This window comes from Typopeltis vanoorti, chromosome 12 (genome assembly GCF_054136105.1).
Source record: "Typopeltis vanoorti isolate ZY-2024b chromosome 12, IOZ_Tvanoo_1.0, whole genome shotgun sequence".
NCBI classification, from domain to species: Eukaryota; Metazoa; Arthropoda; class Arachnida; order Uropygi; family Thelyphonidae; genus Typopeltis; species Typopeltis vanoorti.
The window spans coordinates 63,948,366-63,973,522 of record NC_143560.1 but is presented as its reverse complement, the minus strand read 5'-3'; the positions used below and the strand labels follow the sequence as shown (position 1 = coordinate 63,973,522).

Sequence of the window (25,157 nt, the reverse complement as noted above, 5' to 3'; positions counted from 1 at the left end):
AATTGTTATGAAAGTTCATTTCTTTGATGTTTAATGATCTGATAAAAGTTTTCCAAATTTCTGGTAAAATTAGACCATGATTCTTGTTTAGGTTTTCAGTTTTACGGATGACTGTAGCTGCTTCTTTAAAGGTTCTTGAATGGTAGTTATCTTCTATGTATGGCATCAGGCTCTTATCCCACTCAATATGATGGTTAGTAGAGGAAAAGTGGCATGAAAGGCCTGAAATGTCTCGTCTGTTATTTCTGACATATTCTATGTGTTCTTTCTTTCTCGTTTCAAAGCTTCTAGATGTCTGACCTACGTAACTAATACCACATGAGCAAGGAATATTATATACTCCAGAGTACTTGTAGAATGGGTGAGGATCTTTCGGTGATCTTAAAAATTTCCGAATAGTGTTGATTTGTTTGAATGCCACTCTGATCCTATGTGGTTTAAAAAGGTTAGCTAATTTTTTGGAAAGGTTGTTGACAAAAGGAATTGTAATTGTACTGATGTATTGGACGTCATCACGTTGTCGATGTGGTATATCAGTAAATAGAATCTTGTTATAGAGTCTTTTTGGGTAACCATTTAAAGAAAGTTCTCTAGATATTGTGGTTAATTCTGTTAGTAGGTCATCCTTGTCTGTCGTATACTGTAGAGCTCTTTTCTTGAGACTATGGATAATGCTAAGTTTCTGAGCTATGTGATGAGCTGAGTTGAAATGGAGGTAACGTCCAGTATTTGTAGGTTTTCTGTATACAAATAGGTTGATACTATTATTGGATTGTTTCTTTATTAAAATGTCAAGGAATGGCAGTTTTTTATCTTTTTCCATTTCTAATGTGAATTTGATGGTATTGTGGAAACTATTGATTTGGTTGAGGTAATTCATTAGTTCTTCTTTAGTATGATCCCAAATGATAAAGATGTCATCTACATATCTGTACCAAATTTTCGGTTTTGGAAAGATCTGGGTTAAGATTTTTTTCTCTAGATCTTCCATGAATAAGTCAGCACAAGGAGGTGAGAGGGGGCTACCCATAGCTAATCCAGTGAGTTGTTTGTAGATCGTTATTTGCCAAATGAAACAGAAGTTAAACAGTGATTGAACAAATTAGTGATGTCTCTTGGGAACAATTTGTCTAAGATGTTGATGACCTAAACCACTGGAATGTTAGTAATCAGAGATGTGATATCCAGGCTTGCTAGTATATCCTCTTCAAAAATAGGGATGTTTTTTATTTTATCTATAAAATGTTTTGAGTTTTTAATATAAGTATCCGAGACGTGAATGTGTTGTTGTAAAATCTTCGCAAGATATTACTTGGATAGTTGGTAAGTGGGAGAATAAATTCCATCAACTATTGGACGTAATGGTATACCTTCTTTGTGAATTTTAGGAAGGCCATACAATCTAGGAGTAAGTGGGTGCATAGATTTTAATTTTTTTATAATTTCTATAGGCCAGTTATTCGTTCCACGTAATAATTCATTGGTGTCATTATGGTTTTTTGTGGTAGGATCTCTACTGAGAACTTCATATACAGACCTGTCAGATAATAGATTTTTAATTTTTTCTTTATAATCTGAAGTATTTAATATAACTGTATTATTATATTAACTGTATAGTTAATATATTAATATTTGTTCATATTTGTTCAATCACTGTTTAACTTCTAACTATTTCATTTGGCAAAAAACGATCTACAAACAACTCACTGGATTAGCTATGGGTAGCCCCCTCTCACCTCCTTGTGCTGACTTATTCATGGAAGATCTAGAGAAAAAAATCTTAACCTAGATCTTTCCAAAACCGAAAATTTGGTACAGATATGTAGATGACATCTTTATCATTTGGGATCATACTAAAGAAAAACTAATGAATTACCTCAACCAAATCAATAGTTTCCACAATACCATCAAATTCACATTAGAAATGGAAAAAGATAAAAAACTGCCATCCCTTGACATTTTAATAAAGAAACAATCCAATAATAGTATCAACCTATCTGTATACTGAAAACCCTACAAATACTGGACGTTACCTCCATTTCAACTCAGCTCATCACATAGCCCAGAAACTTAGCATTATCCATAGTCTCAAGAAAAGAGCTATACAGTATACGACAGACAAGGATGACCTACTAACGGAATTAACCACAATATCTAGAGAACTTTCTTTAAATGGTTGCCCAAAAAGACTCTATAACAAGATTCTATTTACTGATATACCACATCGACAACGTGATGACGTCCAATACATCAGTACAATTACAATTCCTTTTGTCAACAACCTTTCCAAAAAATTAGCTAACCTTTTAAAACCACATAGGATCAGAGTGGCATTCAAACAAATCAACACTATTCGGAAATTTTTAAGATCACCGAAAGATCCTCACCCATTCTACGAGTACTCTGGAGTATATAATATTCCTTGCTCATGTGGTATTAGTTATGTAGGTCAGACATCTAGAAGCTTTGAAACGAGAAAGAAAGAACACATAGAATATGTCAGAAATAACAGACGAGACATTTCAGGCCTTTCATGCCACTTTGCCTCTACTAACCATCACATTGAGTGGGATAAGAGCCTGATGCCATACATAGAAGATAACTACCATTCAAGAACCTTTAAAGAAGCAGCTACAGTCGTCCGTAAAACTGAAAACCTAAACAAGAATCAAGGTCTAATTTTACCAGAAATTTGGAAAACTTTTATCAGATCATTAAACATCAAAGAAATGAACTTTCATAACAATTACGTCATGAGCCATTACGAATAAATCACGTTAACGAGACACGCACAATACCAATTTTTTGTATGATTTAGAACCATCGGTTATAACCTAGTCTGTAACCTTCATTTTAGCTTACTAGTTTGTATTCCCTGAGGATGCCAATAGAAACAGATTGGCGAAACATGTAGGAAGATAAAATAAAGCTACTTGATAAAGATTATATAAAAAAGTGTAATAGTCTGATGCTTAATTGCAAAACATGTAAATACACCTTCTTTTTTCATATTCAATATTTTAAAATGAGTGTATCCCTGTTCATCTTACATAATTATAATTCATCTTTGTGCTATTTCCTTTTAATCATACAGTATTTCTGACAAAGCAATTGATTCCACAGATTGAGTGCATAGCAAAATGGCCACTCAGTGTATATTACCATCCAAAAAGGAGTCATAGTCAATCAAAATTTTGGCCTAAATGGACCAGCAGCAAGCCTCCACACTGACAATGCATTTGAAACAGGATGTTTACACATGTTTGGAGAATTCTTTCCAATAACTGACAACTTCATTCTTATTGTGAGAAAACAAACTAGGTGGCGGAACATTTTTCACTGTATGCAATAACGGCATCTTGCTTACTGATAGCCCATCATTAATCAAAATTTTGACATAGATGAGATAATTACAAGAAACCTTTGCCTACAAACTGTAGGCAAAGTTTGGTTGCAAATGACAAGGTTGTAATTAGTCATTAGATCTTTGTCATTAGGCAAAGATCTTGAATAAACAGTTTTTGACTGCCAATTAAGTACTTAGCATCTGATCGATTTATTTCATATCTGCATCACAATCTTGCAGCAGAAGAACAGTACAGTTTAGAAATAACTACAAGAATTATTCCTTTTCAGTTAATTTCTATATATACACATAAAATACATTTAAATAAAGTAATTCTTTTAAAAGTGAGAAATGTATTTAACAACAAAACTATAAATGAGATTAATTGAGAATTGCAGTCCATACACAATAAAATAATTTTACATTACTTACTTTTACATGGCATAACAGAACTAATCAAATATGAAGTTATAAAGATGTTAATCCAGTTTTTTATTTCTTTTTATTTTTTTAAGGCATGCAAGGCAGGCCTGTTCAAAGCCAAGAAAGAGACAGGGAGAGAATGACTAATGCGAGTTAAGGAGATATATATCATGATATGCTAATACAGATGCTCTGCAGTTTCTCAAAAAACATTCCTGTCAGCCAGATATGCAGCCCATCCTTTCATGATTTCAGGAGATATGCTAATGCCATTCATAAGGGAAAGCAAAGCATCTGAGGCCATTTAAAAATTACATAAGAAGAGCTATTCCTTTGAATCCTACTCATGAGCTAAAACATTATGACCAACTAGACTGTGCAGTTAGCCAAATCCAATGGATCTGGATTCCTCCAGAAAGACAATGCTCTGTGTCACAAAGCCTGCATAGTGTAAGCATCTAAACATACTGTGTGTACCCCTCACCATCTAATTTCCTGATTTGAATCTCATCAAACATTTGTGGGATCATGAGGAAAGCAGCATCTGCAAGTCACAGTCAGTGCTTTGCTCTGTTGCTCTCCTCCAGAACTTCATTCTGTCTAGATGGTCCAAAATACCTCAGGAGACACTTTCCATGATCTAGCAGAGTTAATGTAAGTGGATGCAAGCAGTTATCTTGGCCAAAGGAGGCCCAACATGCAGCTAAATAGATAGTCATAATATTTTAGCTCATGAGTACATATACTGCTTCTAATTCATTCAGTTATTTATTTTTCATTTCTTCCATTTTGCAATATGAGTAAGGTTTTCAGAGTTACTTCAGACATCAATGAGATCCAATATTCTTTTTTTTTTAATTTGCACCCCAAAGTATTTTCAGAACTGGAGTGCAAACTTTGTTTGCTTACACTTGGTATCTTTAATTTATAGTATAACCAAGTGGAAAAACTTACAACAACTATCTCTAATCCAGAGTAATTTAATAATAAGATGTGACACCTTTTGGCTACTCGTATATGAGAATATGACTTTTACATTATTTCAACCTCAGAATCACCTCTAGGTCTGGCTCCCACTATATCTCAAACATACTGTTTGAAAAAAAAAAAAAAAAAATCTCAAACATACTGTTAGACCTCAATAAAGGTCAATACTGGTCTAGGTAGTGATCCTTCCCATAATGCATAGTATTATACATGTCTGCAAGGATATCTGCTTTGCATTATGGGATAGTAAGGAAAGTGATGTGAAGTCATTAGCTCCTAAATATGAGTTGCCCCATTCCTGAAAATACTTTGGGTGCAAACTTCATTCTTACACATGGATAAAGGATTAAACCAAGTATATAATTACTTGGTATCTTTAATTTAAAGTTTTGATACAAATCATTTGAAAAACAAAGCATGCTGTTCTTATGTAAATAATATTCAGTTACTTGGTCTTAAAAAATTGGTACCAAAACAAACATTCTGTATCATAGTTCAAGTATAAAAAGAAGAAATTTTATCAGAATGCAGTTCCCATCCTCCATTTCCCACATGTATAACAAATTCTCACCTGTGAAGGATTCTGTCAGATTTATGTACATGCTGTGAAGTTAATTTTTTAAGTTCTTCATTCAAGCGAAGAGCCATCCATGTCTGAGAATTCTGATATGGGCAACACTAGAATAAAACAGTTATTATTATTATCTGAGACTTCCAGGGAGTCAAGGACTCTTCAAGGGAGGCCATACCTCACCAATACCAGTTTTCATACCTTCTCTTAAACTCATTCACACCAGATACACTCACCACTAAACTAAAGTACACAAACTATAAAGAAAATGTTCTTATAAATAGTGCTGCTAGAAATTAGAATTAAAAAAAAAAAGAGTATTTCAAACATACTTAAATTTGCAAATGTAGAAAAACACCTAAAATAAAGAAATGTGCAATGCAATTATCACTGCATTTTTTTTTCTGATTACAAAGTTTGAAGTACATGAAAATTTCAAACACTAAATATAAGAAATAATACCAAATTACTAAACATAGTAAGGGCTATTGCAGCTGATGCCTTCAAGGGATTTATAAATCCTATGAAATCAAAGTAGGCTGCAGGCATGCAAGACCTTTATGTATGATACTCTTTATGCCGTTTATGAATAGTCTCTCTTCCACAGTATCATTGTCATTTCTTTGATTCAAAATTCAGACTAGTCTCTGAATAGTCAAGCAACAATACTATTTTCAGAATATGTTAATCACACACTAATTTAGATATATTTTTCAAAAACCTTAGCTATCTCAAAAAGTTATTTCCTGCTGAAAAACAGATTCTGTAATATTATAATCATCATCTAAAAGATAGTCCCAGTCATCTCAATAATGACGAAAGTTGAAATGATAATGGTCTGTATGGATTACTTTTGGACACACTTCCATATATCCACCAGTCTTCTCTGATCAGCAACATGATATTTATGATTTTATTGCTGTGCCTTACAGTACACTTAATCAGCTGATCCATCAAAATCAGAAATAAAGATCACCAAATATACATAAAGCAATTTTCCTAAAAGTTATGTGGCTTTGCAGAGCATGCCAACAACAACTACAGATACATCTACAAGTGGACCACTTTAGTAGTTTGAAAATCCATATGTATAATTCCATAAGTTGTTTTTCAATTAGGGAAATTGCAGACAAATAAAAACCTGAGAAGATATTTGACTAATTATGTCCTCTGGCCACTGTAAAAAAAAAAACTAAAATATTTTTCTGAAATTCAAATTCCCCATAAAAATAACATTTACAACAATTGAAACTATGACCTAACAAAACTGCCCATAAGAGATATCTCTCATTTTAAAGTTTACATTTTCCTGATATCAAAAAATAAAAATAAATAAATAAAATCTTCATACAAAATTCTCATTAATTTGGGCACATGTAAGTCAGACTTTAATGCAATACTCCTGTATAGCTAAGCTAATCACAATAATGATATTATCATTATCACATTAATGATAACAGTTCTATATTATATAGAGATGCTACCATAAGGAATTCAACAGAATTTCAGAATTATGCAAAACAATCAGAAAAGGAATGACACATGAAATACGATCCCTTAATACCAGAAAAATAAAAGAAATCACTGAAAATAATAAAAATGTGGATGTCTTAAGAAGAGCTTTGGCAAGAGGAAAAAAAAGAAATTGTCAATGTAATGCGAAAGGATGACAAAATAATAAGAGACAGAAATATTTCTGTCTCTTATTTTAAACAGAATTAAAGAATATTATGAAGAACTTTACAGTGATAAAGAAATTTAGTTTAATCCTTTATCCAAGTGTGAGCAAACAAAGTTTGCACCTGAAAGTATCTTCAGGACTGGGGTAAGGTGGTACAACACCAGGACAACTCGTTGCAAAGGTGGAGCAAGCTACCAACACTCCTATCTCAGTATCTCCCATAATGCAAAACACATCTCCTTGCAGATATGTCTAATATTATGCATTAAGGGAAGGGCCACAACCCAGACTAGTTTCGACCTTTATTGAGGTCTCTTCAGTGGGAGACAGGCCCCACTGAAGAGAATTTTAATAAATTACTCTGGATTTAGAGAAAGATGTTGAAAGTTTATTTTTCACTTGGTTAGAGTATAATAAATTTAGTTTAATCCTTTATCCAAGTGTGAGACTCTAAATCCAGAGTAATTTATTAAAAAAGGGTGGCACACCATTTGGCAACTCCTATAGGTAGAGATGACCTGCTAATGCTTCTGCCTGGTATCTCCACTTGGGCCTGGCTCCCACTGAAGAGACCTCAATAAAGGTCGAAACTAGTCTGGGTTGTGGGCACTTCCCTTAATGCATAACATTAGACATATCCACAAGGAGATGTGTTTTGCATTATGGGAGATACTGAGATAGGAGTGTTGGTAGCTTGCTCCACCTTTGCAAGGAGTGCCATGGTGTTGTACCACCTTACCCCAGTCCTGAAGATACTTTCAGGCGCAAACTTTGTTTGCTCACACTTGGATAAAGGATTAAACTAAATTTATTATGCTCTAACCAAGTGAAAAATAAACTTTCAGTGATAAAGAAAGAAATTTAGGGACAATCAGTTTCAAGAAAAGTTGTGAAATGGACTACCAAAAGTTATGAGAGAAGAGGTTGAGGTAGTTTTGAAAATAATGAAGCAGGAAAGAGCTTCAGGAAAAGATGGGATTCAAGCAGAACTGCTAAAATTTGAGAGAAGGCAGTAAGAAATATTATTCCAATCTTATAACCAGACTAGACGAAAAAATTCATGAGAAAAGACCCGATTTGCAGAGGAAAAAATCATTTTTCATCAGGACAATGCACCTGCCCACAAAGGTGTTTTATCAATCTGAAATTTAAGGGATCTGCAGTATGAATTATTGGAACATCCACCCCATTCCCCAGATTTGGCTCCCTCTGACTTCTGTCTCTTCCCAAAACTAAAACTCTCCCTCGCTGGTCAACATTTTTCTTCGGATCAAGAGGTGATTGCAGCTGTAGAGGTACTTTGCAGATCTTACTGAAAACCACTACAGGGATGGGATAATGGCAGTGGAGCATTACTAGAATAAATGTTTTAAGGGAGATTATGTTGAAAAATAAAAATAATTTCGAAATTATAAATTCGTTTTTTCATTGTAAGGCAACAACTTTTCAGACCATCCTCGTATATTACAAATGTTATTTATACTATATTACAAAAGAAAAATCCTAAAAATATTTTAAATTAAAAGGGATATTAGCATGTCACCCATTTTCGATAAAAAAGCAAATGCTGAAACACTAATGCTTCAAATGAAATGAGTTTACCTTCCAAGTCAGCTTATGAAAGCCAGAAAAAAAAAATTTTTTTTTAGAATAATAAAATTTTAAATACAATGTGGATAAGGTGATAATTTTTTTCATCTTCTTTACAGAACATGACGAGAAACTTTTCTAAATTGTTTTAGACTTGGCAAGAAATGAACTAAAAGAAATGAATTTTTTTACTAGTCAAGTACAATAATACTTGACCAGTGTAAAATATGAATGTAAACAAGAATACAATTTCTTGTCACATATCATATAATAATAGCTGACCACTCACTAAAATGTGGACTTGTATTTTTTCATGCACATCAAAATATTTGAAAGAACATCTGAAAATTGCTCTTCATCCCTTCAAGACCTTATAATTAAAAAGACTAAAGTATGAGTGTACTGTAGGTAAATTTTATATGTTATAAGAACATATTCATTTAAACTACCTCTCCAGCATATTTATTATATTATTATTTTAATGGTGAAGGATGGACTTCAGAGAGGAACTGGCATGGTATAGTGGAAGATAAAGATTTGATGACTACAAAAGTATGAATACAAGAAAGTATTACTGTATGCTGATTTCAAACACTCAAAATCATGAGGCACAAATGGCTTTTCTAAAATTAGAAAAATCAGAGAGGTTAAGCGGAAACAAAATCTCAACTACTACTTTTGCAGAATTTCATTCCTCCTTGCAGTACTTCTGCAGAGACAAGAAGCATTGAGAAAATCTTTTTTTTTTTTTTTTTGCAACTTTGTTCCTTTATAATATCATTATAACTATAAGAAATTATAACATTATATCATTAAAAGAAATATAAAGTATACCCATGACAGTTCCTTATATTCACTTATATGAGATAAAAACAAACACAGAGCAGCATAAATTGTAGTATCTGCACCTTACATCTCTGAATGGAAGAAAAAAAAAATCCTTTTAACCAGTTATAAACAAAAATACAACACAATATACAATATATTTATCATCCACTGCTGCTGCTGCTGTTCACTATTAACACATTATCTGATTCTAAAAATCAAGACTGATAAAATAATGTGGTGAGGAGATAAGATTCAAACATATGCAAGTCCACTCTCAACTATAGCAAATTCATTATACTAAATCTTCCATTATAACAAATTATTTCACTGGTACTATGAACTTGATAGTAAGATTTGAGAGTTGACTATAACAGCCACACAATGGTTATATTACATAAGTGTTATTTATTTAAATATAAATACCTCCTTCTGAAACTATCTGTGGAGAACATCTTAACATTTTTTATCATATTCTAATTACCAGCAAAATCATTAGCATAATCTGGATATTTAAAACAATACATTTGTAAATGAATTATGCTTACCATTAAGGGAACTTCATTTTCTTTATTTTTTGCAGCAATATCAGCTCCACGTGCAAGAAATAACCTGAAAATATAAGAATATACATATATACACATGACATTAATTAATTTAAAAATATAATTCCAGTTTATGGGTTTATACTTCTAATAATGCAGTTGATCTTAAAATATTTAGTAATTATTAAAAAAGTATGAAATCTAATAAAAGACAATTCTAATATAAAAATAATTAAAATATCTATCAATTTATCATTCTAGTCTAACCTAGATATTGCATAACTCAGGTTGAGACTATTTGAGAAACAATACTGTTGTCTTTCCATTGTTATGTGTTGAAGGGCAGTGTAATGCAAGATAAAATTTGAAGTTCTACTTCTTTTCACTGAGAATAAAATATTCAGGTAAAACACCATCATCAACTTCTTAAATTCATAATTATGCCATCTGGATTAATCACACACACACACACCAAAAAAAACTCTTGAATTTTGTATGCAAGGAAGCCTAAAAAAGTGAGGCCTCAGACTAAAATATTTTTATTAATTTTTTAATTAAAAAAATTAAAAACAATTTTTTTTAAATGTTAAAATTTTCATTAAATTGCAGCATATAACAAAGCAAAAATCAAAAATTCTTCGATCTTGATAATTCTTGTGCTCTAAAATTAATAACCTTCTTATTGCATGTATAAGCTGTCCTACTCGTTTTATTATCTACCCAACAGCATGAAGTAGGTCAAGTCAAACTATCAACTCAGTGCTCATACCTCAATGCTCTCAAGTAATCAACAAGTCTTAAAAGCAACGGAAAATACCAACTTCTTCACTACCTGAAAACTCAACAATTACCGTATATATCGGCATATAAGAAGACTCTCAAATACTACAGAAAACTCCTCGAAATCATGGGTCGTCTTATATGCCGAGTATAAAGGGAAGCTTAATTTCTTGGATGAACATTTAAGTAGTTATAATACATCATTATATAAGAAAATACACAGTGTTTATAAACAAATCAGATTAATTTTTGCTACATAAATTTATTTAAAATATTACAATAGATGTCATCATCATCATCGTACGTATCAAGGATTTAGGCTTAGTATGGCCTGTTCTGGCCTTAGAAGTCATCGTTGAATCGTTTAAGAGGACGTCCTGGTTTTCTTTTTCCTAATGGCTTGTACTTTAAGACTTGTTTTGGTAATCTTTCTGTTTTCATTCTTTGAACGTGTTCCATCCATTTATGTTTATATTTTTTAATTTTTTCAATTACTGGTTCTTGGTTTAATTCTTTCATAATATCTTCGTTTCTTTTGTGATCAAATAGGGTATACTTCGCAGTTTTTCTCATAAACTTCATTTCTGCTGTTGTTAATCTTTGTTTGTCTTTTTGTTTTATTGTCCAGATTTCGCTTCCATACATTAAGACCGGTAGGGCTAATCTATTGTATACTTTTAGACTGGTTTGTTTTTGAACTAGGTTTGGTTTAAATATAGAGTTAATTACTCCTGTTATTTTTAAATATTTTGCAATTTTTATGTTTATATCTTTTTCATTTTCATAAGTGATCATACATCCTAGGTAGTTAAATGATGTAAGTTTTAATAGATGTAAGTCTTAAAAAAACAAATAATAATTATTAACTTCAATTTTCACATTAATTTTCTTCATCATCTGTTGAAAATAGTTCTTCAGATTCATTGTTTAAATGATCATCATATGGATCCCAGTTCGAATCCGGTGACTTGATTTCATTTTCATAGTCAGTAGTGTCCCACAACATATCATCTTCCATACCATCCATAAGATTAGAGATACCACACTTTTTAAATGATTTTATTACAGTCTCTAATTTTACTTTATTCCATGCTTCGATCACAAAATTGCACAACATATCAAGTGATGCAGCATGCATAGATCCCCCGTTTGTAAATGTTTTTCACCAGTATCCAATTATTCCACTCATGTCACATGTGATCTTTAAATGGTTTGTTCAAGCAGACGTCTAGTGATTGCAATATAGAAGTCAAACCCCCTGGTATAACAGCAATTTTTGTGTTATTTTTTTCTAGAAGACATTTAGTATTCTCAGTTAAATGACTGCGAAACACATTCCATACTAATAAACTATGTTTCTTCATTACACCGCCTAGTCATGTGTTCCACACATTATTTATCCATAATTTCACACCATTTTTGTCCATCCATCCTTTTTCATGAAAATGTACAAAAACACCTCAAGGAAATTTTATCTTAGGTTTAGATTTACGTTTGAATATGATCATTGGTTTTAACTTGGTTCCATCAGCTAAACATGACAACACAATATAAGCCTTGCTTTTTCATGACCTGTACTTCGAACTAGCACACTCTTACTACCTTTAGACTCCGCTGTTTTATTGCTTATCATATCAAAGCTCATAGGAGTTTCATCCATATTTCCAATATTTGACAACAGAAATTTATGTTCTTGTCTCAACTGAATAATAAATTTATGGAAACTGGCAAGTTTGTGGTCAAGATCTGCTGGTAGTTTTTGAACAATTTTCGTTTTTTGTCGTATTACCAGATTTTGTCTGTTCGTAAAATAAATAATTACACCATCCTGAAGTAGCTTGAAATTCTATACTTTCATCCAGATTCAATCTTGCCTATTTTAGTGAATATGCTCTAATCATATTTCTTGTAACAAGATAACATTCTGCCTTTGTTCGAATACCCATTCTGCAACTTGATTTTCCAGTTGTGGCCATCGGGTGATCCCCATTCTCATCGCACAGTTTTTCTTTGGCAATTTTTTTAAAACATCTTCTTTCTTCCTCCATTCTCTTACCATCTTCTCGGTTTATGTCAAACTTTCTTGCAGCAACACAGTTATTAGTTTGCTTTGCCATTTCATCAATTACCCTTATTTTAAATTGAGCATCATACTTTCTTCGTTTTGTTGTTGGTTCCATGATTTTAAATTATAACAATTTTAATAATCCTAAAATTTAAAAAAAATGCAAAATTAATAATTAATTAAAATTGGGGCTAATCACTTTTAATTAGGGTAATTCACATAAATACTAAATCTATTCTACGCAAAAAAAAATAACGGATATGCATAGATATAAAAATAACGGATATAACAACACTAACTAACGTTGCATTAATACAAGAAAGAAGAAATTGGGGGTTGTCTTATACAACCGACATAAGCTTAAAACACAAAAATACAGTAGACTCTCAACTATCTGGCCTAATGTGGCGAAAGGGCAGGCCGGATAACACAAAAGCTGGATAGGCCAGAGTTCCAGGCCTACCTTTTCACACAAATGTAAAAAGGTAGGCCTAAGATGAAAGAGTCAAAACTTAAAGTTTTTAGTTTTTGAAAAAGTCCTTGATAGATGACTGCTTCACCCTTTTAGCCCTCTTCTGCGACGCAATGTCCCTCCACTTACGCAAGCAGATGATATCAGCTGGCATTGCTTTTCCTCCTGCTCACTAATGTACTGCAGTGCTGCCTCAATCGTCTTGAACCCTTCCAAATGTGGGATGAGATTTTTCCTGTCATTTAAGGAAAAATGCCTCCTCCTCTTCTTCTTCCCCCTGTGTCACCATTTCCACAATATCGTTGTCAGTTATTTCATCAACTTCGTCGTTTGACATCCATTCTACAATGTTCTCTGCATTGACATCGTCAAAGCTCGGTACATATTTGAGCAACGAAACAAGTTTATCGTTTTCATCTTCCACTTCGGTTTCACACACGGGTTCAAGGTTGAAATGTCCACCTTCATGGTCCAAAAGAATTTTCCAAGACTTTACAAGTGATATGTTTCGAATCTCTTCCCATGCTTCAGCCAACTAACTTATGACATCTAGCAAGTCAATCTTTTTCAGAGTGGTTAAGCAGTCTTCATTATTATCAATCGCTGATATCAACAAACTGAGAAGACACCTGCGATACCTTTTCTTTAGCATTTCAAGTATGCTCTGGTCCATCGGCTGACAAACAGCAGTCACATTGGGTGGTAAAAATAAAGCTTTGATGTCTCCATCTGTGAGTTCATCATTGGAAGGATGCGAAGGTGCATTGTCAAGAAGTAGCACAGCATTTCTCGGCAAATTGTTGTCTTTCAAATGTTTTTCTACAGTCGGTACAAATTCATTTTGGAACCAGGTTTTAAAGATTTCTGAATTCATCCATGCTTTCTTTTGATGTGTGTAATACAGGGGTAGTGATTCCTGATTTTTCAGTTTTTTAAAAGCTCTAGGTTTCTTTGATTTTCCTATTAACGTAAGCCTAAGCTTGTGGTTGCTGGTTGCATTACTGCAAGCCAAGATGGTGATTCATTCCTTGCTTTTCTTGTATCCTGATGCAGCGGCTTCTTTTTTTGATGCAAGTGTTTTTGTAGGGAGCATCTTAGAATTTAAACCGGTATCATCGCAGTTGTACAACTGCTCCCCAGAAATTCCCTCCTTTTCAATAAGCTTAAAAAGATAGTCTGTGAACAAAGGCACAGCCTCTTTATCAGCAGATAAAGCCTCCCCACTTATGGTAATCTGGTGAATACTGAATCGTTTTTTCCACCGATCTAACCATCCATCACTGGCATTAAATTCTGAATCTTCTCATTCTACACGTATTTGTCGTTTAAATTGCAATGCTTTTTCCTGCAGTATCGGCCCAGTAACAGGCAAGCCTTTTCCTCTTAAGTGTTCATGCCACAAAAATAAAGCTTTCTCAACTTCTTTATGCTTACCTTTCAGCATTGTTTTTCTTACTTTCATTCCACTTCCACTAGCTTGGGCAACACACCACTTTTCAATTTCTGCTCGATTTTTCTTCCAGTCTCCAACTGTACTTTTCCCGACTCCTACCTCTGAAGCAATAGTTTTTGCCGTTACCCCAGAGTCTAGTCGCTTTATAGCGCGTAGTTTCTCCTTCATAGTCACTACAACCTTTTTTCGTTTATCACCCATTTCGTAATCTTTAATAAAAAAAAAAAACAATGAAGCACACCAAACAACAATTTACTTACGTAACCAGGAACAGTGGTAAACATATTCCACACTTGTGGACATCCGATACACAACTGACGAAGCGGGGAAATCCGCACTTTGCATGTCTCAACTTGTGTTATGCACGGCACATAGGAGGATTGTAGCAGACGCCCGCTTGCAACGCCTTGGCAAAGTAAATTACAGTAAGTATTCCTCATTTTATCACGGAGAATTATAGAATTATTATAATTCTCCGTGGTAAAATCCGGCTCTGGATAGTCGAGAGTCTACTGTATACTAAAATTTAGGCCTCGTCTTATATGCCGACATATATGGTAATTAGTGTTCACCAATATGAATTCTGCCATTCACTCCACGGAAGGTCTCCCAGCAAATCTTATCCTCCTTTTGGGAATAAGCAATGGAAAATTCTGGAGAAGCCTATGGTTGCTTTTGATGTTTTAAAGGTATCTGATTGAAACTTGCATCTGAAATAATCAATAAAGAGACCTTCTTGCCAAGAAATTATATTCTTGGTTTCATCCTTTACCCAACATCTACTGGATCTGGCTCCCATTGATGAGACCTCAAAGGTCTGGGTAGTGGCCCTTCCCATAATGCACAGCATTATACATGTCCATAAGGATATGTGCATTTCATTATGGGATACTAAGGCAATTGATGAGAAGGCATTAGTCTCTATATATAAGTAGCCCAGTCGTGAAGTGACTTCATGCACAAACTTTGTTTGCTTGCACTCGGGTAAAGGATGAAACCAAGAATATAATTTCTTGGCATCTTTAATTTATAGTATAACCAAATGAAAAAAACTTTCAACGCCTTCTTACCAAGCATCTTATGGTTGCCCTTCTGTTCTCAGCAGTTTCCTTTCTAGGCTGTTCATCACATGCCATGGTAGATGGCTTACTTTCTTCAGATTCATTCACTCTCGCAATCAAAGTATCCCAGGTTTTTGTGCTTGAATCATATACTCTTCCTCCTATATACTAATAACATTTTTTTTTCATTAACTTTAAATTATATTCATAGTTTTGCTCATGAGAGCATACACCATTCTTCTTCATTTGAGAAACCTTGTAGTGTTCAAACAATCCAGGCTTCTATATCTATAACTCATCTCTTAAAACACTGATCACTTCACCTTTCTCAAGTGGAGTGAAAAAAATTTAATGGATTTTAATGCTGCAAAACACAATCCCATTTTATCTCTAGGAAGAAATCTTATTCCTTCTTACTTTTAATAATATTCTTATCATCCCTATCAAAATCAATTTTCTCTCTCTGTTTGACTTTCAAACTTATCCTGGAAGAAATACACTGCATCTATGGTTTCCTCGACACCAAAAAAATTTGTTTTCTCTTTTAATCAAAACATTCAAAACTTCCTGCCATCAATGTGATATACAGCTTGTAATCTATTTATCCCGAAATGCATAACTTTACATTTCTCGACATTAAACTGACACCCATTAAATTTTGCCATACTGACAGCCTATTTAAATCATCCAGCAAGCTCTCCAACATCATTATGATTAACTACTTACCCTACCTAATTTCGCAATCATCAGCAACTGAATATTTCCTTTCAGGTTATTTCTTATATCATTTATGTACAAATTAAACAACAATGGTCCAGCACTGAAACTTGCAGCACACCACTAGTCACCTGTTTTCAGCTTCATTCTGCCCTCCATATATCACTTTTTGATATCTGTCCAGCAGTCACTCTCTTATCCATTTAAGCAGTGTCATATCCATCCCCATTTGTTCTAATTTGCACAACAGAGTTCAATGTGGTTCCATAAACCAGAGTTCCATAAACATGATATCAAAATTGGAGATGTTAATGTCAGCGCTTTGCTTTATGCGGATGATGTTATACTTCTAAATAAATCCGCTACAAGTCTGCAAGATTCTCTGACTAAATTGAATAGCTGTTGTAATAGATATGGTATGAAGGTCAGCAATAAAAAGACAAAGACAATGAAAATAGGCAGAATCATTGAAAATGTCAACTGTGTTGTGAATGGAGAACCTGTGGAACAAGTAAAACATTTCAGCTATTTAGGCATGATTTTTACTGAAGATGGTAAATTAAATATAGAAATAGACAACAGAATCAGCAAAGCTGGTATGGTGGGAAGTCAATTGAATAAATTCATATGGAATAAGAGAGAAATTAGTCGGAACACTAAATTAGCTGTATACAAGACAGTGTTTGTTCAAACCAGTTTTAACTTATGGATCTGAGAGCTGGGTCAGAAGTAAAACACTTGACCAAAGACTAGAGACCACAGATATGAGAGTCCTGAGAAAGATTATAGGCGTGAACAGATGGCATCAATGGCAATATCATATTAAAAACGAGGATATTAGGAAAGAACTTGACATTGTCAGCATCCAGGAATGCGTTAGCAGAGCTAATCTCAGGTGGTATGGTCACTTAAACAGAATGGGCGAGGAAAGATTAGCAAAACAAGTGTTCTCTGCAAGGTTGGCAGCAAAACAACCCAGAGGAAGACCAAGATATAGGTGGATTGATACGGTACAAAGTGCCTTAGACGATAGAAATATAAGATCTGATAATGTTGGAGTCTTGACAAGTAACAGACTGATTTGGAGGAAAAGTGTAGATAGAAAATTAATGATGATGTAATTTTTTTTCATGTAGTACTATCATATCCTGCACACCCCTTGAGGGTACATGGCAGGAATTTGATGATGAGTTCCATGTGGTATCCTGTCAAATGCCTTTGCAAAATCCTGCAAAATCATCTTGTAGCCATTTCCTTTATCCAACTCGGCTGTTACTCTATTATAAAAAGTTAGTAAATTGCTAAGGCATGATGGACCTTTCATGAAGCCAAATTGACCGTCATAGAGTATCATATTTTTATCTACACATTCTTGAATTCTCTTTCTTACCAATTTTTCTAATACTTTTACAACCAACAGATACTGAGATACTGATTGGTCTATAATTTGCTACTGCAGTCTTAGAACTTCCCTTGTGCAAAGGAATTATTTTGTCCCCTTTCCACTCCCTTGGAACTCTACCACAGCTGAGACTTAACCATCTTACCAGCCATTGTGGATCAAATACGTATCCTCATATGCTTCGTATCCATCATATATATCAATGTAACATCAATGGTATTACAATTTTAATATGCACTTCGCATCCCATGGTAACTTGGACGTATATATACGTCTTGGCCGGTAGCGTGGTTAAACAGCCTTGTCAAATGCAATGCCAGTTCTCTTACACATTCTCGCAAAACCCCAGCTGATATCCCATCTAATCCCACAGCTTTATTTACATTGAGATTTTGCAATATCTGGAACCTCCAATTCATCCACTTCTGTTTCCACATTACTTTAACCTATGTGATCGTCTGTCAGTCACATAGGTTAAAGCAATAACCTCACTAGGATGATACATCCTTGCAAAGTGGTCACTCGGTAACTCAACTATTTTATCCGCTTCTGTCTCCTTGTGATCATCACTCATTAAGGTTAATCTTCCATAGTCATTCTTCCTCTTACCACATAATGAAAGAATTCTTTGGAATTTCCTTTGGCCTGCTTGGCTAGATTCTTCTGATAATCTGATTTGGCCTTCCTTGCCATGCTTTTTTTTTTTTTTTTTTAATGGTTTTGTTAAAGAGTCACAATAAGTCATAAATAATTAATCGGTTTAGGACATTAAAGTGTCTCAGTTCTCTCAACTAAGTTTAGAATATCGAAGTTCATTTGAAAAAATTTCTGTTTTTCTGTATAATTATTTTTATTTTATACAAACCTTTCTTAAAAATAAATTTTGTTAAATTTTTAATTTTATGTTATACCTTTTTTTAATTTTAATACTCCACATACATTTTTTCCAAGTGTTATACAAGCAAAATGGTTACTACTTTAAAAACTACAATATTAGTAAAAGAAAAGCTAAATTTTCCAACCTGTAATCACAAACTCATGCCAGAAGACGGATTGATTACCCTATTATCGGAATGGATTCTCCTTTTTGTGACATGTGCAGGTGTTGAAGGGTCTCGCATCTGTGGGCGTACTATACTAGAACTAACTCAATAGCACAAGACAGTTTTCTTATGCAAGTAACAAAATGGTATATTATCTTATTTTTAACATTTTCCAGATTTAAGATAGTTGTATCAAGATTTTTTTAACTCCAATAGTTGAATAGCATATTACCCTTGACACAAAATTACATTCCTGTTTTCATCCTTGTTTTTACCATCACAACTAGCAAAGCTGCATAATATGTGACTTCACCAGAAGTATTATCTGAAGAATACAAAATCTCTCAAGCATAATATATTTTGCAATCCAGTAGAAAAACTTGTTATAATAATTGCAGGTTAGACTTCTGTGGCTAATTGTTTTAAAAGACATATCTCGGTGATTACACCACATTTTTTATTATTCAGTTATACAATATACTGAAATAATAATAGTTCCCGACAAGTTTCGTATATCGTAGGATTTACATCGTCACAGGTAAATAGTATAACTTAAAGTTATACTATAGACAAGTTATACTATAACTTAAAGTTATACTTTAAACAAGAGAAATTAATAAATACAAATCATAACCGTCTGGCTATGATTTTGATGGAGAATTAAATCTTGATTTTTATTGCATTGGGTTGGGTTTTTCAGCATATTAGCAGCTTCTTTAAATTTTCTCATATAGCAGTTGTTTTCTATGTATGACATCGGCGTTTTTTTGCCAGAGTACATCGTGTCCAGTGGAAGTAGTATGGAAAGCAAGATCCATTTTTTGTTCTCTTTTGCATTGTACATCTTTTTGGTGTTCAGCCATGCGTATTTCTCCAGATACTTTTTACTATTTACCCCTGAAGATGTAAATCCTACGATTTACGAAACTTGTCGGAAACTATTATTATTTCAGTATATTGTATAACTGAATAATAAAAAATGTGGTGTAATCACAGAAATATGTCTTTTGTTATAATAATCTCAAATATAGAGGATGTAAAAATATAGTAAATATGATATATCAGCTTCATTATTTCCAAGGGTGAAGTCCCTAATGATGAGATGTTGATCAGTGGACACTACTGACTATGATTAACAGAGCTATGCATTGATCACGAAGAAAGCAATCCAGTATAACATTTTGCAACTTTAAGGTAAGGTAAGATTTGAAGGACTTTCTTATCATGCAACTTTATGCTAAGCATAAAGTTGGGTGACAAGTTGGATCTTTCATCACTTGTATGAGATTATACCTACTATTTTGGGAGCATTTCTGCTGAGGCAGGCTCTGTCTGCTCCTCATTTCTCCCTTCACTACTATTGTTAATAAGTTTCCAGTAAATTTTTTCTAACAGCTTGCATTGAAAAGTTAGATGACTCTTATACTATAAGAAGCATCCTCTATCTATAGTCTGCAAGTCCCAGAGAAAACCAAAATTAATTTTTTTAGATAATTTTCCTTATAGTTAAGTCCCACTAAGAAACAGACTATGAGAAAGAGAATTCTTACCTTGCCATCCTGATTCCTTTGAGAGATAATCATGTCTTTCTATTTCCTAATCAATGTCCTTTTACTTCACACTATTAACATAGCAGATACTCAAGAAAGATTTTTGCATTCCCATTAATCCTGTCCTTCTGGAATCATCAGAAACATGAGGTGTGCAAAGGATACTTACACCTCCAAACAACCCAGGTAAGAAGAATTCTCGCATCCTGCTCTTATTTTATTTATTTACTAAGTATTTCTTGGTCACTTTCTCTACTAACCATGCTAGCTCATGTGCAGATAGTTCCTGAGTGGTGGTGGTACTATCTTATATGTAATTTAATAAGACAATTCTCAGTTAAGATTCATGTCATGCAACTAAATACTATACAGTTATACTAGCACTCTAATAAGTTGCAAACTGAAAATCATCTTGACAGATGTGATAGCACTGAGAACTGAAAAGAAAGTGATACAAATTTTGAAGACAGGAGCAAAAAAAAAAAAAAAAAGTCCAACTCTGGATGCACATTTAAGAATACAGTTTCTCAAGATAACTGAAAGTTATACCCTTAAATTTCCAGGTGGAGAAAATCAATAAGAATATTAATATAGGTGCAGGAATTATTAATGAAGAAAATAGTCTAAAAAGGTGTGAAACTATTATTCTTTAGAATCTATAATAAGTTATGAAAATGACTGAACTTAATGAAATATATAAACTTCTATCATAAATTACCTTAATACTACACAACTTAAAAGATACAAATTGTATCCAAAGAGTTTGTATACTCATCTTTTATTAGAGCTTTGCATTGAATGTTTTTATTTGGCAGTCTGACAGCTGCTTCAAAATGTTCAAAGATCATATTACTTAAGTAGTGCAACGCAAAGCAACTCAAGCTAAAGGGTGTGCTTTCATAAGGTCCCAATTACTTTTGAAACTTTTATAGTTCCAAAGGTACATAATGTTTGCACTATAAAATGATATATAGATATTTTATTCTCATCTCTTTTAATCAGGTTTATTAAGATGCTAAAGTATTTTAAGTTCTTCCTTAATTAGTTATGATTTATATAGTCACGAGCACATTTATGACAAATATATAACTTTCAAACAAGTCTAAGTCTCTAACAGAGAAGAACAGTTCAAAGCAGCTGCCAAGTCAGTGAAACTGATAACAAAAAGTCCTAATAAAAGGTGAAACAAGCTCTCGGACAGAGTTTGTCTTTTAAGTAATGCAATAACAGACAACTCTATATATATACTAAAATGTATGTATGTATGTTTGTAAGGTTAATAACTTCAAAACATTTTTGAAGTATTAAAAGCAAAAAATCTTTGTATGTTAGTTATGTTGATGTCTCTCCCACTCTCCCCCCCCCCACACACACACAAAAAAAAAAATATAAACCAGTAATATTCTTCTACTAGGATATATAGTTCTGAAACATCTTATGCATTAGGCTGACAGATTATCAAAGGCATATAACAAGCCAATTATACTGTAAAAGAATGAGAGTTGGCATATTGAAAAGAATTATAAAACTGGAGGAAAACTTGTGTAAATAACTTTATCAACATAGAATTTTCACCTGAGTATCATAGGCATCATGATCATGCACTGAGGGTGCCTATGATACTTAGACAAGAATTCTACACTAATAAATAATTTGCATGAGTTTTCTAATTTCTCTGGTTTTATAATTCTTTTCAATATTGTAAAAGCATTTTCAAAATCAGCCCAGCAGTGCTGAAAAATGGAGTCATCTTCCTCCAGAGCAATACAGTATTACCTAATGTTAAATCACCACTACAAGGTGATTTAACATTAGGTAATACTATACATTAGGTGATACAAGTGAAACCTTGCAATATCTCCAAATTCGCCAAATCTCTGACAGTATTATGGATTTTAAGGTGAAGGTTCAACTGATGGCAAAAAGTAAAAATCTGAAGATATGATCTAAGAAACTATTACATCACTGCAAGTTGCTGGGAAAACTATGGTCTTGTGTTTTAGAAACTACAAATAAATAGCATAAGCACACTGATCTCAATGTCATTTACAATAATGAGAATAGTCAGCTCCCAGTACAAGAAACATTATAGCAAACTCACCATAACAAATCACCAAAAAACAGCTAACATCCCATAGTGCCAATATTATACCTAAACAAATTTCACCTACAGCTAACAATAACAAAATATTCCTTTGTTACCACAATTTTCTGTATTTTATTTTTATTTTTTATCACTCATCTTCGTTAGCCTCTTTCCATCTACTGCTGGATATAGGCCAATATTCACCATCTCATGTCAAATCTTTGTAGATCATCTCTTCATCTTGTTCTTTGGTGACCTTTCCTTTGTAAATTCTCTCATGATATGTGACTTCCTAACCTATTATGTTCATTTTTACATGTTTTTTGTTTAGGAGAATGCAGTCAGAATAATGTTAAATTTTTTGACCGAAATAATCTTTTCTATAATAATTTTGTATTGAACCTTTGTTAAAATAATGTGGCGCATGACATCATCATGTAAGGCCATTAAGTAATGTTAAATCAGTAAGTCTAATGCTAAGATTAGTGAAAAATTCTGAGAATAGGCCATAGACATGCGAAAGAAGACCATTTTCAAGGGATGAGCACATGCGCACAACAGAGATACAAGCATATATAAGGCAAGTTGCTGGGAAAAAATATTTTGTCTGGGGTTTTTCTAGGCTTTCTCTTACCTGAGTCCCCGTCACGCCAAGTTTGCTGTCAGAAGTTGAAAGAGAAGCGCCATTTGTCTAAGCGTTTTCTGAGCTTTCTCTTACCTGAGTCCTCGTCACACCAAGTTCACTGTTGGAAGTTGAAAGAGAAGCATCGTGAGTTCCAAGTTTTCTATCTGGGTCCATTGCCACGAGAGAAAAATTGTGTTAATCATCTCAAAAGGAAGGAGCTGTACATCGCCGTCATGTTAAGGGTCCTACAGAGCAAGGCATACAACTTGGACAAGAAATTTAGCAGGAAAACAGAAACAAGTCAGCAAGTGGAAAGAAATAGAAGAAGAAGAAGATTTATGCATGAACAAAAGATTAATGTGAAAAACTGTGTGCTGAACAAGAATTGTAAGTACAGTGGTATCTCGCTAATCCGAACAAATAAAAACCGTGCTCGTTTGGATTAGCGAATTTCCCCCAAGAGACAACAATGACTAGCATTTAAGACAAAAATAATCCGATTCTAATGGTACATCAATTTAATTCTGTAAATAAATTAACTAATAGAAAAACGCTACTATACTGTAATGTAAAACAAATAAATAATATAGTACACAAGTTTATTTTAGTAAAGAATTTAATTTGTATGTACCTGTATTGTTGAGGATTCCGATTTAATAAAATTGCATAGTTCAGTACATAACTTAATTTGTATAAAAAATATCACGTTCTTGTACACAACATGCACACAAAAAAAAGTTTCACAAAATAACACAAAAAAAGTTTTTAATTTGTTTGTAAAAAATTCACTGAATTTTCTTTTGCTTCTTGGAAGCTAAACTTTTTTCGAATGCTTCTTCTTGGAGCTGCATTAGCAACAAAATTTTGTGGAATGGCGTATCATTCTGCTTAGCACATTCTATACACATATTAAAACTGTCAAACTGCCTCTTCATGTTTTACTTTTTTTTCTTCGAGTTCTTCATCGTCATCATCATCTTCTAATTCATTCTGTAGCGTCATATTTATAATTTCAGAATCGGATTTGATTTCGAATTCACTTTCGGTTCTACCTATAATCCATTCCGTAACATCTGTTTGTGAAATTTCAACATCTGGATTTATATTTTTAACCAAAATATGCACGTTTTGAATTTCCTCTTTTTGTGTATATTTGTGATTCATGCCGACAATACAGCGTACTGTACAGTATTAAAAAAAATGTGAAAACGCAATACTGTAAATCAAAATAGGCTTCCAGTATAACCGTACAATTGACAGTATAAAAAAAATACTCTACTGTAATAATAATAAAATAAATAAATAATAATTAAAATAATAATACGTAATAAATAAAACTTTTTTTCTTTCAAAGCACAGTTTGGATTACTGGAGGGTTCGGACTAAAGAGGTTCGGATCAACAAGATACCACTGTAGTTGTAATACTGAACAAGAATGTATGTCAAGTGTCTGTTTATGAGATGTTGTATATTAATGTTGAATTAGGCTTAATCAAGTTATGCCTTATATTCAGTTAATGCTATGCTAGATTGTGAATTAACTTAGAACTAAGGTTAAATTAGAAGGAATTGAGACTAGCAAGAGTAATGTTAAGTAATGACATTGTATATATGTGAATCAGTTTATAAATATTTCCTTTCAACTTAATTAAATGGTCGATTCTGTCAATGCACTATCCTGAAAAAATTCAAACCTGCATAAGATAGAAGTTTTTATGATTTACATTTAAGCCATGACTAGTTTAAAGTAAGGATATATATATATATATATAAGCAGGGAATATAAACGATATCTGCACAAAAACATGGTATGAAAGAAACCGCACAAAAACATGGTATGAAAGAAAATTTAAAGAATCCTGCGAAATCCTGATAAACCACCCAAATATCAACAATAAAGATGGTATGAAAATTCCAAGGATCTGGATGGCACAC

The 25,157-nt window shown here is 33.1% G+C and overlaps 1 protein-coding gene across 3 annotated transcripts in view; it reads right to left on the bottom strand.

Annotated features, from left to right (window-relative positions):
* The window catches only part of LOC150100846 (histone-lysine N-methyltransferase EHMT1-like), a 416,509-nt gene that overhangs the window by 94,384 nt on the left and 296,968 nt on the right, over window positions 1-25,157 (bottom strand). For all 3 annotated transcript variants that reach the window (XM_090401402.1, XM_090401404.1, XM_090401403.1), the window contains 2 exons: window positions 9,972-10,035; window positions 5,328-5,434 (listed from right to left, as the gene is read on the bottom strand). In XM_090401402.1, the coding sequence (XP_090257528.1) occupies window positions 5,328-5,434; window positions 9,972-10,035 (171 nt within the window). The remainder of the gene's footprint in view (window positions 1-5,327; window positions 5,435-9,971; window positions 10,036-25,157) is intronic.